Genomic DNA, 15,395 nt, shown 5'->3' with positions numbered 1-15,395 from the left:
GCATGTATCTTTTCGAATTAGTGTTTTTGGGTTTTTTGGATATATACCCAGGAGTGGAATTGCTGGGCCATATGATAGTTCTACTTTTAGTTTTTTGAGAAACTTCCATACTGTTTTCCACAGATGGAAATTGGCTGCACCAATTTACATTCCCACCAACAGTGTATGAGGGTTCTCTTTTCTCTGCATCCTCACCAACATTTGTTATTTGTGTTCTTTTTGATGACAGCCATTCTGACAGGTGTGAAGTGGTATCTCATTATGGTTTTGATTTGCATTTCTCTGATGATTAGTGATGTTGAGCATCTTTTCATGTGCTTCTTGGCCATCTGCATTTCCTCTTCGGAAAAATGTCTATTCAGTTCTTTTGCCCCCCCCCACCTTTTTTAAAAAATAAATTTATTTATTTATTTATTTATGGCTCTGTTGAGTCTTCATTGCTGCGCACGGGCTTCCTCTAGTTGCGGCGAGCGGGGGCTACTCTTCGTTGCGGTGCATGGGCTTCTCATTGCGGTGGCTTCTCTTTGTTGCGGAGCACGCACTCTAGGTGCACGGGCTTCAGTAGTTGTGGCACGCAGGCTCAGTAGTTGGGGCTCGCGGGCTCTAGAGCACAAGCTCAGTAGTTGTGGCACACGTTGCCCATTTTTTGATTGGGTTGTTTATTTGTTTTGATGTTGAGTTGTATGAGCTGTTTATGTATGTTGGATATTAATCCCGTATCGGTTATATCCTTTTCACATATTTTCTCCCATTCAGTAGGTTGTCTTTTCATTTTGTTGATAGTTTCCTTTGCTGTGCAAAAGCTTTTAAATTTAATTAGGTCCCATTTGTTTATTTTTGTTTTTATTTCCTTTACTTAGTAGGTGGATCCAAAAAAAAAATATTGCTGCAGTTTATGTCATACAGTGTTCTACCTGTGTTTTCCTCTAGGACAGCAGTCCCCAACCTTTTTGGTACCAGGGACCGGTTTCATGGAAGACATTTTGTCCGTTGGGGTGGGGGGGATGGTTCAGGTGGTAATGTGAGTGGTGGTTCAGGCGGTAACGCGAGCGATGGGGAATGGCAGATGAAGCTTCGCTCGCTCACCCGCTGCTTACCTCCTGCTGTGTGGCCCGGTTCCTAACAGGCCATGGACCAGTAATGGGCTGCAGACTGGGGGTTGGGGACCCCTGCTTTAGGAGTTTTATAGTATCTGGTCTTACATTTAGGTCTTTAACCCATTTTGAGTTTGTTGTTGTATGTGGTGTTAGAGAATGTTCTTATTTCATTCTTTTACATGTAGCTGTCCAGTTTTCCCAGCACCACTTATTGACGAGAATGTCTTTTCTTTATTGTATATTCTTGCCTCCTTTGTCATAGATTAATTGACCATAAGTGTGTGAGTTTATTTCTGGGCTCTCTATCCAGTTCTGTTGATCTATGTGTCTGTTTTTGTGCCAGTACCATACTGTTTTGATTACTGTAGCCTTGTAGTATAGTCTGAAGTCAGGGAGCGTGATTCCTCCAGCTCTGACCTTCTTTTTCAAAATTGTTTTAGCTATTCGGTGTCTTTTGTGTTTCCATACAAATTTTAAAATTATTTGTTCTAGTTCTGTGAAAAATGTCCTTGGTATTTTGATAGTGATTGCATTGAATCTGTAGATTACCTTGGGTATATTGTCATTTTAACAGTATTGATTCTTCCAATCCAAGAACACAGTATATCTTTCTATCTGTGTTTTCTTCAATTTCTTTCATCAGTGTCTTATAGTTTTCGGAGTACAGGTCTTTTGGTTCCTTTGGTAGGTTTATTCCTAGGTATTTTATTCTTTTTGATGTGATGGTAATAAATGGGATTGTTTCCTTAATTTCTCTTTCTGATATTTCCTTGTTAGTGTATAGAAATGGAACAGATTTCTATATATTAAGTTTGTATCCTGCAACTTTACCAAATTCATTGATGAGCTCTAGTAGCTTTCTGGTGGCATCTTTAGCATTTTCTATGTATAGTATCATGTCATCTGCAAACAGTGACAGTTTCACTCCTTCCTTTCCAATTTGAATTTCTTTTATTTCCAAAAATTTAAATTTTGATGAAGTCCAGTTTACAATTTTTTTCTTTTGTGGTTCCTGCATTTTGTGTCCCAAGAAATCTTTGCCTAACCGAAAAAAGAAAAAATCAGTTTAGTTAGAAGAACGACATTGTTTACATTTTTGTAAGCCTCTTTAATGGAACAAGCTTAATCCTCCTATCTACCTCTGCATATAATTTCTTGCAATATGTTGTTTTGGTTAAAGTACAGGAAGAAAATCTAGTGATATGCAGGTACACAGTTGGAAAAGCAAGGAGTATTTTAATAGCCTTTTTAGATAACTGTGGATATTCTTCTTTGACAGTGCTCCAAAACTTGACAGCTGATAGTTTCTTAAAGTTTCGTTGCCTTGTGGAAACTGAAACCACATCAGTGATTTTGTACTGTTTTATTAAAATTCATTGTCTTAACTTGCACTTTGAGTGGATCTTTTAACTGTGTTGGCTAGGGAAGGAAAACCTTTTCCCTCTATCCTAGTAGGTTCAGTTTCTGAGGCCTGCGAATTAACCTGACAAAGGACAGAGTAAGGAGAAAAAGCCCAGTTTATGCATGCATGCAACATGCATACAGTGAAAGAATTCAGCAATGAGTAACTCGAAGGAATAGTTAGAATCTGGGACTTATGGGAGAACAAATGACTTCTTAAAAGTGGGGGAGAAAGGACACTATCTAGACTTTCGGAAAGATAAATGGGTTTTCAGGAGAACAAGCAGGAGTTTAAATTTGTGATAATATTTATATATACAGGTATGAATAGTTTTTCCGTCTCCTTCAGGGCCATAAAATTCCACGGGAGAAGAGATTTAGGGTAGGTTTTATTCACATTCTTTCTTCTGGGAGTAGCTCTGCCCTGAAGAGGAGTTTATGACAGCCTTATTTACCAGAAGTTGCTGCTGTTAGCTAGAGAGAGCTCTGAGAAGGCTTTCTTTCCTGTGTCTGTTGAATCTCAGATGTTTTCATCTTTTTGTTGTTGTCGTTGTTCCATTTTATTTTTTATTTTTTTGGCCGCGTTGGGTCTTTGTTGCTCTGTGCAGGCTTTCTCTAGTTGTAGCCAGCGGAGGCTACTCTTCGTTGTGGTGCGTGGGCTTCTCATTGCGGTGGCTTCTCTTGTGGTGGAGCACAGGCTCTAGGTGTGTGGGCTTCAGTAGTTACAGCATGTGGGCTCAGTAGTTGCGGCACACAGGCTTTAGGGCACAGGCTCAGTAGTTGTGGTGCACAGGCTTAGTTACTCCGCGGCATGTGGGATCTTCCCAGACCAGGGATCGAATCTGTGTCCCCTGCATTGGCAGGCAGATTCTTAACCACTGCACCACCCGGGAAGTCCACAAGTATTTTCTTCTTAAAATAATCTTTATACCAATTCGTGGGTTCCAAGTGAGCCCCATCGTTGATTTGGTAAAACAATGCATTGATAATTTGGAAAATACTGGTTCAGAGTTATGCAGCTCTTCCAAGTGTTGATACATTTTATTATACAATGTTTAAAGAATCACATTTGTTGGGACTTCCTTGATGGTCCAGTGGTTAAGACTCCCTGCTGTCAATGCAGGGGGCACAGGTTCGATCCCTGGTCGGGGAACTAAAGTCCTGCGTGCTACATGGTGTGGCCCAAAAAAGAAAAAGAAAAAAAAAGAAAAATCACATTTGTTTATATCACTGTGGATCTCATCAGAATAGTCTTTAAGTAATGGGAAGCCTTCAAGCTCCCAGTGGCCCAGGCAGACTTTCCAAAATTCTAATTTTTGCCTGAAAGCTCAAATGTTATTGTTGGCAACAAACACTGTCAGTTGTTTTCTTTGAAATAACAAGAGTAATTTGTTCATTTTCAAGAACGTGTCTGCTAAGTACTCAAATTCAAATAACCATAGTTTCTCAGTTGTTCTTTTAAGTAAAAATGATTTTACATGAAAAAAGAGGCTAGTTCAAGTCACAACTCAGTCTCACATGTGCTTTTCCTCAAGACAACCATTGTATTTTGGCATGTAGCATTTCATAAACAGAATATTAAACAGTTATGTATTTAAGGGTTGAAATTTAATAGGATTATTACTTTTGATGGCTTCATCAAGGGCATCCTGAAGTAAAAGTGCCCCCCACTCCCAACTGCAAGTGTGTGGCAGTAAAGAATACAATGACTAGTAGTATAATTTTGATGCCACTGCCTTCATTTGTGTATGGTGCCAATATTTGTATCCACTATAATTTTCATACAAGTAGGAGCAGTGTAAGTATCAACACAGTTGTTCTCAAATAAACCATGAGATTCAAAAGAGTTATTCATCTTGGATTAGGTCGGCATCACTTGTGTTTGTTGCCAGGAATTCGTACACGACATCATCTTCAGTGATTAGTTGGTACCAATGCTAGATGAATGTAAACAAAATAGCAGGACTAGTCTTGTCTGTGGATTCGTCTATTTGTAAAGTAAAATTACAATTCTGCAGATGAGATATTAACCAAGTCTTCAAATTTGCAGCAAAATCTTTAATTTGGTGAATTAATATATCGTTAAAAAAGGGGCACTGCCATGATTTATTTTACTGACTTCATTCAGCAGGCATGCAGCAATGTCACCTGTACCAAGCTGTGCTTCTCCAGTTAAGGAAGTACAGTAACTTACCCTAAGATGCTTCAGTGGCTTTTTCATTTCTAGCTTGAAAGGTGTTAACAATTTTTAAGAACTGTAAAGAATTCATCACATCTGCATTTACAATATTCAACTACTTTTTCTTTAAATTCTGAATGATTGATCTCAAAATGTCACTATAACTTAACTGGCATAATATAATTAGAAAATATTGCATTGCCTAAGATACAGTAAGATAAATTATTAACATCTATAAAGTCAAGAGAAAGATGACTCTTGTCACACTTTGGTTTCTTATTTACAATTTTGCCTAGTTTTTTTGGAGTAGATTCTTCCTTTCCATGAGTCAGATAACTCTGGGCCAGTTGCATCTTTTTTAGTATCTTTAAATGTATGTATTGCAGCTGTGGGTTGAGAAAGTAAGTCTTCTAATCTCCTTGTTTGGAGTCAATGATTCATTCTTAAATATAAATGAAAAATTACAAATAAATTTTCTTTTATTTTAGAAAAAATTAAATTCTAAAATAATACATTTTAGATATAATTTAAAAATTGAGAAGAGTTTTCCAAAAATTTTTGAAGTATTATTGTAAAACAAAATAACAAAAAGTACTTGTTTCTACCTGATGTGTGAACTTTGAAATTTTACAGTAATGATTTATTGGATAGTAATGAGATTATAGTAAGTATAACTAAAGATAGCTGTAAGAGCACAAACAGAAGTACTGAGAAGGAAAATACCTTAAATTATACCCTAAATCTACTACCTTAAAAAATGCTAGAAAACATTAGAATACAGAAGCATATATTCCACTAGCCATCAGAGTGATGATCTCATTACACTTTGTGTAGTCTCAGGGAAACTCCACTGTAGACTCATGAAAGAATGAGAGTGAAAAAGGCAAATGAATTTAGTGTTATCATGAAACTAATTTTGCTTCATAGACCAGGCCCTCAAAGGGTTTTGGGGACCATGGACTGTGTTTTGCAAACTGCTGTTCTAGATTATTTCTTCCATACTTAGGGCTTCTACTACTGTCTCTGTGCTAGGGACACTCTCATCTGTATCCCAGCCCAGACTACTTATATACCCCTTGCCTGCTGAACTACCTGGACTATTTCCTCAGCTTGATGCTATGTTTCTCTCTGGCATTTGCATATGCTGTTTGATCTGCCCAGAATTTCCTGTTCCTTTTGTTCACTTGGAAAATTACTGAATTGTGAGCTGCTTGGGTGCAGGAACTAGGCATCTTTATATCCCCAGCTTTTAGCAGAAATGTGTAGCACATTGTAGGCTGCTTAGTAGATGGTGAGTTAAATTGAATCAAGGAAGAACTCTAGCCTCATAAACAAAAACTTTGCAGTGCACCTCAGGGTAAAGTTTTTTCTCTTTTTGTCTGATCTCATTCATTCTATTGGGTTGGCCAGAAAGTTCCTTTGGCTTTTAAATAAAAATAAAAGACACATTTTTCATTTTCACCAAGAACTTTATTGAACAACATATTCACCGTTTTGGTCCACTACCTTCTGCCATTTTTCAGGCAACTTCATAATTCCATCTTCTCAAAACTTTTTATCTTTTTGAGCAAAGAACTGGTCCAGGTACCTTTTACAGTCTTCCAGGGAATTGAAATTTTTTCCATTAAGAGAATTTTGTAAAGACTGAAATAAATGGAAATCCGAAGGTGCAATGTCTGGTGAATATGGTAGATGAATCAGAACTTCCCAGCCAAGCTGTAACAGTTTTTGCCTGGTCATCAAAGAAAGAAGCGGTCTTGCGTTATCCTGATGGAAGATTATGTGTTCTCTGTTGACTAATTCTGGATGCTTTTCATTGAGTGCTACTTTCAGTTGGTCTAATTGGGAGCAGTACTTGCTGGAATTAATCATTTGGTTTTCCAGAAGGAGCTCAAAATAGAGGACTCCCTTCCAATCCCACCATACACACAACATCACCTTCTTTGGATGAAGACCAATCTTTGGTGTGGTTGGTGGTGGTTCATTTCACTTGCCCCACGATCTCTTCCATTCCACGTTATTGTACAGTATCCACTTTTCATCACCTGTCACAATTTGTTTTAAAAATAGAAGGTTTTTGTTACATTTAAATAGAGAATCACATGTGGAAATATGGTCAAGAAGGTTTTTTTCTGCTTAACTTACGTGGAACCCAAATACCAAAGCGATTAACATAACCAATGATTTGGTGCAAAAATCATTTGGTGCGAATGATTTTCAGCGCTTGATTTGGATATTTTGAGTATGTCGGCTTTCTCCCGAGTGGTATAACATTGATTGGTCTCAATTAATATCTTGATTTGATCGCTATCTGCTTCACCTGGTCTACCCAACCGTGGAGCGTCGTCCAGTGAGAAATCTCCAGCATGAAACTTTGCAAACCGCTTTTGACACGTTCGATCAGTCACAGCACCTTCTCCATACACTGCACAAATCGTTTTTGGGTTTCAGTTGTGTTTTTACCTTTCTTGAAATAATAAAGCATAATATGCCGAAAATGTTGCTTTTTTTCTTCCATCTTCAATATTAAAATGGCTACACAAAAATTCACCAATTTTGATAAGTTTTTTTTTTAAACGCATGGTGATATGACAGCTGTCACAATACAGTCTAACAAAATTATTTCGAATGAAGTTAAAGACAACTAAGCGCTACTGGACCCATCTTACGGAAAAAACCGAATGAACTTTTTGGCCCACCCAATATATTGGTTTGTATTAGTAGCTTCAGTTCAGAGAAAAGAATTTTATAACCTACCTCAAATTCAGGATGGCCAACTCCTATCTATATTAACGTATCCACCAGTATTTGTTTTGTTTCCTTTTGCCTTGTTTAGAGTATAATATATTCTGAAAGGAAGGTATTTCGGCTGAGGACTCAACATCTTAATTTTTAGTTCTGTCTCTGATGGTTGAGAATATTTCACAAGGCGCTTATCATCTGCTTCTCTGCATTAAAATCACCTGATTGCTACCACCACTTGTGATGGAAAAAAATGTATTCACATATTTTAGTTTCTCTAACATCCAAATGATAACTAACATTTATTAAGTTCTTACTATATGCCAGAGACTGTCCTATATGTTCTACATGTATTAACTCATTTAATCTGCATAATGGCTCTGTATGAGAGGTAGATTATTTTATTATCCCCATTTATCTTTAGGAAAATGAGGCAAAGGTTACATAACTTGCCAATGGTTGCATAGATAGTAGATAGTAATAGGGTCTGGGTTTGAACTGTGAGCTTAGTTTGGCTCCAGAAACTGTGCTTTTAACTGCTGTGAGAAGCTTCCTCTCAAATCTAATTACTTTTATCATTAACCTATGTTAGTACACATGCACAGATAGATGCTCGTTATAATATTTATAATTGTGAAATTGAAAATAAGAGAATACCTAAATCAGTAATGGGATATATGTACAATGGATAGTTGTTTAAAAATCACAGTTCTGAAGAATACTTAATGATATGGAAAAATACATTAGGATGAAAAAGTAAGATAAAAACCACAGTTTTTGTTTGAAAAGCATATATAATGGATTTATATGTTACATATGCATATATATATATATACAAATATTTATTTTAAAAGACTGAAAAGAAGTATAATAATGATTTATTGTGGGTAGAGCAAGTGTAATTGTAGAGCAATTTGTTGGATGCTTCCCATGGGCTAGGCACCATATTAAATTCTTCATGTGTGTTTTCTCAGTGAACTCTCCCATCAGTCCCATGATGTAGGTCCTACTCGTTTCTCAGATGAAGAAACTGAGGCCTAGAAAGATTAAGTAACTTGTCAAGGGTCATACAACCAGTAAGTAGAAGAGTTGGGACCTCTGTATTAGGCTCTTGCTGTTTTTTTTTTTTAATTGAAGTATTGTTGGCTTACAATGTTGTGTTAGTTTCTGGTGTACAGCAAAGTGATTCAGTTTTGTGTGTGTGTGTGTGTGTGTATGTATGTATGTGTATTCTTTTTCAGATTCTTTTCCATTATATATTATTACAAGATATTGAATATAGTTCCCTGTGCTATACAGTAGGACCTTGTTTATCTATTTTATATAAAGTAGTGTGTATCTGTTAATCCCAAGCTCCTAATTTATCCCTCCCTCCCCCTTTCCCCTTTGGTAACCATAAGTTTATTTTCTATGTCTGTGAGTTTGTTTCTGTTTTGTAAATAAGTTCATTTGTATCTTTTTTTTTTTAGCTTCCACATATAAGTGATATCATACGATATTTGCCTTTCTCTGTCTGACTTACTGCACTTAGTGTGATAATCTCTAGGTCCATCCATGTTGCTGCAAATGGCATTATTTCATTCTTTTTTATGACTGAGTAATATTCCATTGTGTGTATGTGTGTGTATATATATACACCACATCTTCTTTATCCATTCATCTGTCAGTGGACACTTAGGTTGCTTCCATGTCTTAGCTATTGTAAATAGTGCTGCTATGAACATTGGGGTGCATTTTTTTTTGTTTTTTAAAATTTATTTATTTATTTTATTTATTTTGGCTGCATTGGGTCTTCGTTGCCGTGTGTGGGCTTTCTCTAGTTGCAGAGAGCGGGGGCTACTCTTTGTTGCAGTGTGCGGGCTTCTCATTGCGGTGGCTTCTCTTGTTGCAGAGTGCAGGCTCTAGGCATGCAGGCGTCAGTAGTTGTGGCACGTGGGCTCAGTAGTTGTGGCTCGCAGACTCAGTAGTTGTGGTGCATGGGCCTAGTCGCTCTGCAGCATGTGGGATCTCCCTGGACCAGGGCTTGAATCTGTGTCCCCTGCATTGGCAGGCGGACTCTTAACCACTGTGCCACCAGGGAAGCCCCTGCATGTATTTTTTTGAGTTAGTAGACTCTTTCTGTTTTGTATTTTCTAAACTTTTTATAATTTGTATTATTTACATGATGAAAAGCAAAATTAATTTTTTATATTTTGCAAACATATTGGGACAAGTCAGACTTGTACAGTCTGGTAGGATTTATTCATTGGAACCATTGATTCTTTAAACTAGCTAAGCAAAATAACAGAAGCATGGGGCTTGAAAGAAATTAGGCCAAGCATTTAAAGAGTTAAAACATACTCAGTGGTTTCTATTATATCAAGGATTTTTTTGGCCATCTACTATGGGCAACTGATTTTTTTTTTTTCTAGCATGGGTTGCAGCTAGTACCCCTTAGTGAAGTGAAATCTGTTACATATCTTACAGGCTAGTGAACGTATGGTAAGGCTGACCATTTTTATGACTGTTTAAGAATTCCTTAACCATTTTTGTTGTGGTTGCTAGTAGTTCCTTTTGTCTTGTTGGATCCCAAGGAGATAGATGTTGCCAAATGCCCAAAGGAAAAGATTTTTCTGTGTGTGAATTTATGGGATGTCCCCCGTGGGCGTGGCAATATTTTTCTAATATAATTGTAATCCCTAGTTGATAAATGAATTTAATGAAAGTTAGAGGTGTTCGATGAACACTGATAGTCTTTAAGAACAGCATCATTCACAGAAAGCAGCTGCTGTGTTTTCCTACAATCATCCCATCGTCACAGAGTGTCTAGTAGGCTAAATGGACTGCTGATTGACCCCACAACGTATATCACATATTCTTACAGTAAGAGGATTCTGACTCCTCATATATTTTTTCACTTGAGGAATATGTGCTGTATTAGGAAAATACATCTACTTATAAACCTTTGTCTAAAGAACTGTTAGAGAAAGAAAAAAAAAAAGAACTATTAGAGAATTCTTCCTCTGGCAGGAAGTTTATTTGGAGAGGACAACACATGGAGATTAAGGAAGAATATGCCCTCCTAGTTGTATCTATTACTTGAGTTGACCTTGTCAGCAGAGGGCCAGACTGATGTTAGTGAATCAATAAATGAATGTGTGTGTAAGAGACACACAGACATACACACCTGTACTTTATGAAATAGCTAGCCAGGGATGTGTGGAGAATTGGGCAATGAAAAAAGGGACCTGAAACACTTATGTTAAGTGGATTGTTTCCTTTCATATTATATTTGAGGTTACTAAAAAAACCAGAAGATGAATAAAATTATTTCTCTCACCATAGAAAAGTGGGAACATTTTTCTTAAGACAGAATCCTTCCCAATCTTTTCTTCTTATTTTCACCTTTTAAAAATTCAGTGAAAATAATGTACACGTTTCCATACTGTTCTGTCCACTGATCTGGGTAATCCCGTTGCTTTTAGCTATGAAACTCATTACATTACAGTCAAGTGTAATACAAGGAAATTCTTCTGCCGGTTCTGTTCCTTTGTTGGCATCTTCGGTCTTGAGTAGAATGATCATCGCCCCACATCCTGGGAAATCCCTCTGTCCTGGGCAAACTGGGACAGTTGGTCACCCTAATCCTAAGGGTGTATATTACACTCTAGGGATGGGGCTGGGGAGCTGGTGTAAGAATGAAGGAAACTGATGGAAAGGAAAAGTCCTGAGGTATGAAGACAACATTTTTTCCTTTTGAAGAATGTTTACTATTGCTAAGGAAATGTGAAAATCAGTAAGCCAGTATCTGTGTGGTTAGTAGTGAATTAGTGATTGCTGCATTAGCGATAAGTATTTTGGGTTTAGTCCTGCATTCTTCAGTACCCATACCAAAAGACAAGGAGTCAGAGGAATGCCATTTTGATTTGAGCACTCCTGGATCATAGAAGAACATTCTGCCTTCAGTGGGTTTTGGTTCTAAGTACACACTTTGTTCTGGGTAACTTTATTTTAGCAAATGGAGATGTGAACATTTTTACTTTCAAATATAGGGTGTTTATGCAATTTCAGACCACTTTAAACATAATTTGTATATATCTATAGTTAATACTTAGAGTAACACTTCCTCTAACATACTAGGTAGACCAGTTTCGGGTTTTACTTTTGCCTTGGTGTTCCTTAGCAAGCTTGTCTTTCTCCCCTAAGTCTTGTTCTTGGTTTCTTACCTTACAGAGAAGTGTGGGAAATGGAACTGGATAGACTCAAGAATCAAGATGGTGAAATAAATCGGAACATTATGGAAGAGACAGAACGGGCCTGGAAGGCAGAGGTGAGAAGAGCCGCTATGTTGAAGCTATGTTGAAGGTCTTGATTTTGGGCTTCCAGATGGTGTGTACTTTCGGTATAGTATCAATACTGTACACTAAGCTATTTAACTATTATACCGTAGAGCCACTAAGCATTGTTTTAACTATCTAAGGGTAGCTTTGTGTATGTAAAATTAATAAAGTGTGTGTGTGTGTGTTTGTGCATATGTGTGTGTATGGTTTCCTTAGATCTTATCACTAGAGAGTCGGAAAGAGTTGTTGGTATTGAAACTAGAAGAAGCAGAAAAAGAGGCAGAACTGCACCTTACTTACCTCAAGTAAGTACCTTCCATTTCTAGGGTTTTAATGGCCCTGCAGTTTTGTGTTTTGGAGGGATTTCTTTTTAGGTTTTGAAACCCTGGGCCAGCTAGTCTGGCACTTATTCTGTCTTCACGGGAAGTCATCTCTGTGCGATAGTAATTTGTTCAGTGATTTCTCTTCCCATACTCTAAACTTCCTCACTCTCTGACTCTTCCCTTTCTACAGTTTTATAGTTTTGTACTTTTTATCGTATTATTTCCAATTGGATAAACAGTATCTCTTATGCTGTCAAGCATAACAAATGTCTTTGGAGATTTGTTTCTTATACAGTCATTTCTCCTCTTTCTGCCGTGAAATTTGGAGGACCCCCGTGGCATTTTCAGCCAGACAAGAGCCCTCTCTCTGTGGTTGGTCCGCTTTCTCCAATACTTGTTTTGCAAGTTGCTGGAGTTAAAGTGAGGCAAACGGCTTAGAACCTTGGCCTTCTCCTGCACCTGCTCCGACCTCTTCTCTCCAGGCCCATTAGCCAGCTACTGTTCTGCTATCTCAGAGAGTTAGGAATTGGGTTTTCTTTAATTCTGTAAATTACTGTTGGTTTCTTGAAAGGTCAACTCCCCCAACACTAGAGACAGTTCGTTCCAAACAGGAGTGGGAGACAAGACTGAATGGAGTTCGGATAATGAAAAAGAATGTTCGGGTAAGTGTAGTGATGCGTGATCATTGAGTCAGAGTTCATCTGAGCTTAAACACTTCTGGCGAGAGGGAAGGACCTTTTGCATTGCCCTTAGGGCCTGTCCTACCACTCCTCTTGCTTTCCTGATATAGGATGGTGCTCTCTTTATAGACAGGCTCATTCTGCTTAGCAGTAAAGGATAATTCCTGCTTTTCTCTCTTTTCTAGGACCAATTTAATAGTCATATCCAGCTGGTGAGGAATGGAGCCAAGCTGAGCAGCCTTCCTCAGATCCCTACTCCCACTTTGCCTCCACCCCCATCAGAGGTAAGAGCGCTGGCTTTGGGGAATCTACCTTTGTGTGTTGGTGGCAGAGCCTAGAGTCTTTCACTTGTTCTTTTTATGAAGATATCGGGACCATCCTTATTTGGTACAAGAAAGAGTTGCTCACTGATTTCTGCTCCAGTTTCCTAAACTTTTGTTTTCTTTCTCTCCCACTTGTCTTCCACCTCTTCCCCTCTGCAGACAGACTTCATGCTTCAGGTGTTTCAACCCAGTCCCTCTCTGGCTCCTCGGATGCCCTTCTCCATTGGGCAGGTCACAATGCCCATGGTTATGCCCAGTGCAGATCCCCGTTCCTTGTCTTTCCCGATCCTGAACCCTGCCCTTTCCCAGCCCAACCAGCCTTCCCCACCCCTTCCTGGCTCGCATGGGAGAAATAGCCCTGGCTTGGGTTCCCTTGTCGGCCCTCATGGTCCACACGTGCCCCCTGCCGCCTCCATCCCACCTCCCCCAGGCTTGGGTGGTGTTAAGGCTTCTACTGAAACTCCCCGGCCCCAACCAGTAGACAAACTGGAGAAGATTCTGGAGAAGCTGCTGACTCGGTTTCCACAATGCAATAAGTAAGTATCTTTAAGGATTAATTTTAAAAGTGTTTTTCAGAGAAATGTTTATGGGTTAAAATAGGAGAGGTTTCATAGATATTCCTCATGAGTGTAGTATAGAATCTCTCCCCCTCAACATTTTTCTTTCTTAGGGCCCAGATGACCAACATTCTTCAGCAGATCAAGACAGCACGTACCACCATGGCAGGTCTGACCATGGAGGAGCTGATCCAGCTGGTAGCTGCGCGACTTGCAGAGCACGAGCGGGTGGCAGCAAGTACTCAGGTAAGAAAAGCTACTTGCTGGAGACCTCAGACCTGCTGAGGTGTTGGGGAAGAGGTAGATTTCAGAAATATTTGGGGTGGGAAGAAGCATTGCAGCCAGGGGTATCTGGCCTGCTTTCTTCCTTTGCTGCGCTGGGAAATGAATGACTTCTCTTTGTTAAATGCCCTGTTTCTCAGATGTTCCTCCCTCACTGTGACAACGTTTCTGCCCACAGCCCCTTGGTCGGATCCGGGCCCTGTTCCCTGCTCCATTGGCCCAAATCAGTACCCCAATGTTCTTGCCTTCTGCCCAAGTTTCATATCCTGGGAGGTCTTCACATGTAAGACTCTATTCTTTGAAAACTGGGATGTGGAGAAGCTGGGGGTGAGGAGGGAGTGGGTTTATAGGTGGAGTGCAGGAAGAAGCCATCATGTCCTCAGCTGGGTTGTCGACAGCCCCAGCTGGGAAAAGGCAGGTACTCTGTATTGGAACTTTTCTTTCTTTTGGTGTAAAATCTTTTTGCTACATGGGAAGAGTAGATGGAATCATGGGCATATAAGGCAAGGAGGCCCAGAGGTTCCTTACTCTTTTGACTGTCCCTCCTCTGCTGTGCAGGCTCCAGCCACCTGTAAACTGTGTCTAATGTGCCAGAAACTTGTCCAGCCCAGTGAGCTGCACCCAATGGCATGCACCCACGTGCTGCACAAGGAGGTGGGTGCTGCATGCCTTCCTCTTTTTTCCACTCTTTCTTTTTGACAGCTGAGATAATTTAATTTTCTTGAACATTTTACAGTGTTGATGCTCATCATTAATATCTGAACATAAGGTTTTCAGTCAATCGTGGCTTAAATATCAGCAGAATTCAGAATACTGGCAGCTAGGCTCTCCCAGCTTCCTTCTACCCCATTCCCTGTAGGGGACTGGACTGGATAAACAGTTCATACTAGAACATTGATAGTCACTGTCTTGGAAAATTGACAATAAGATATACATATCTAACCATTGTTTCGGATGTACCATTGCCAAGAGACTTTGCTTAGATGAGAGGAATGGAATAGGGAACCTCAATATGAGATTAGTAACTCCATTAATAAAATAGTTGGAAGGCTGACCTATTAGAGATTAGCTTCACAAACTGACAAGTTATTCCTCTCTTTTATGATGGTACCAGACGGAGTTAAATCTCTTAGCACCAGAGATGATTTCTTTTTTACTATTTTGTTTTGTTCATTTTGTTTTTCTAAGAGGTAGAAACTGAATTTATATCTAAATTCTTGGTAAGGGAAAATCCTGAATAAGATTTGAGGGCGATGGGTATTAGGAGATGGAAGCTCATCTCAGGCTAAATGGATGGTAAGAAGGAGCAAGCCTATAGACAGTCAGCAGAAAGCAGCTCCACACTGTTATTAGCTGGTTTTTAACGTTCCCTGTAAAACAAGATCAGGTTCACCTGCTCTGAAGACTCTTCTGGCGGTAAAAGCCAGTGAAGCAGCCCTTCCAGTCCCCCAGTGAGCTTTTCTGACTTAGTAAACATCCCTTAGACCTGTTG

At 39.1% G+C, this 15,395-nt stretch overlaps 1 protein-coding gene across 2 annotated transcripts in view; it reads left to right on the top strand.

Moving 5' to 3' along the window:
* Window positions 1-15,395, top strand: part of RNF214 (ring finger protein 214) — a 56,381-nt gene that overhangs the window by 33,063 nt on the left and 7,923 nt on the right. For both annotated transcript variants that reach the window (XM_059930335.1, XM_059930334.1), the window contains exons 7-14: window positions 11,632-11,728; window positions 11,955-12,043; window positions 12,633-12,723; window positions 12,927-13,025; window positions 13,224-13,600; window positions 13,735-13,867; window positions 14,082-14,186; window positions 14,462-14,557. In XM_059930335.1, coding sequence (XP_059786318.1) covers window positions 11,632-11,728; window positions 11,955-12,043; window positions 12,633-12,723; window positions 12,927-13,025; window positions 13,224-13,600; window positions 13,735-13,867; window positions 14,082-14,186; window positions 14,462-14,557 — 1,087 coding nt within the window. The remainder of the gene's footprint in view (window positions 1-11,631; window positions 11,729-11,954; window positions 12,044-12,632; window positions 12,724-12,926; window positions 13,026-13,223; window positions 13,601-13,734; window positions 13,868-14,081; window positions 14,187-14,461; window positions 14,558-15,395) is intronic.

The sequence above is a fragment of the Balaenoptera ricei genome, chromosome 8, assembly GCF_028023285.1.
Source record: "Balaenoptera ricei isolate mBalRic1 chromosome 8, mBalRic1.hap2, whole genome shotgun sequence".
NCBI classification, from domain to species: domain Eukaryota; kingdom Metazoa; phylum Chordata; class Mammalia; order Artiodactyla; family Balaenopteridae; genus Balaenoptera; species Balaenoptera ricei.
This window is presented reverse-complemented; position numbering and strand designations above follow the sequence as displayed.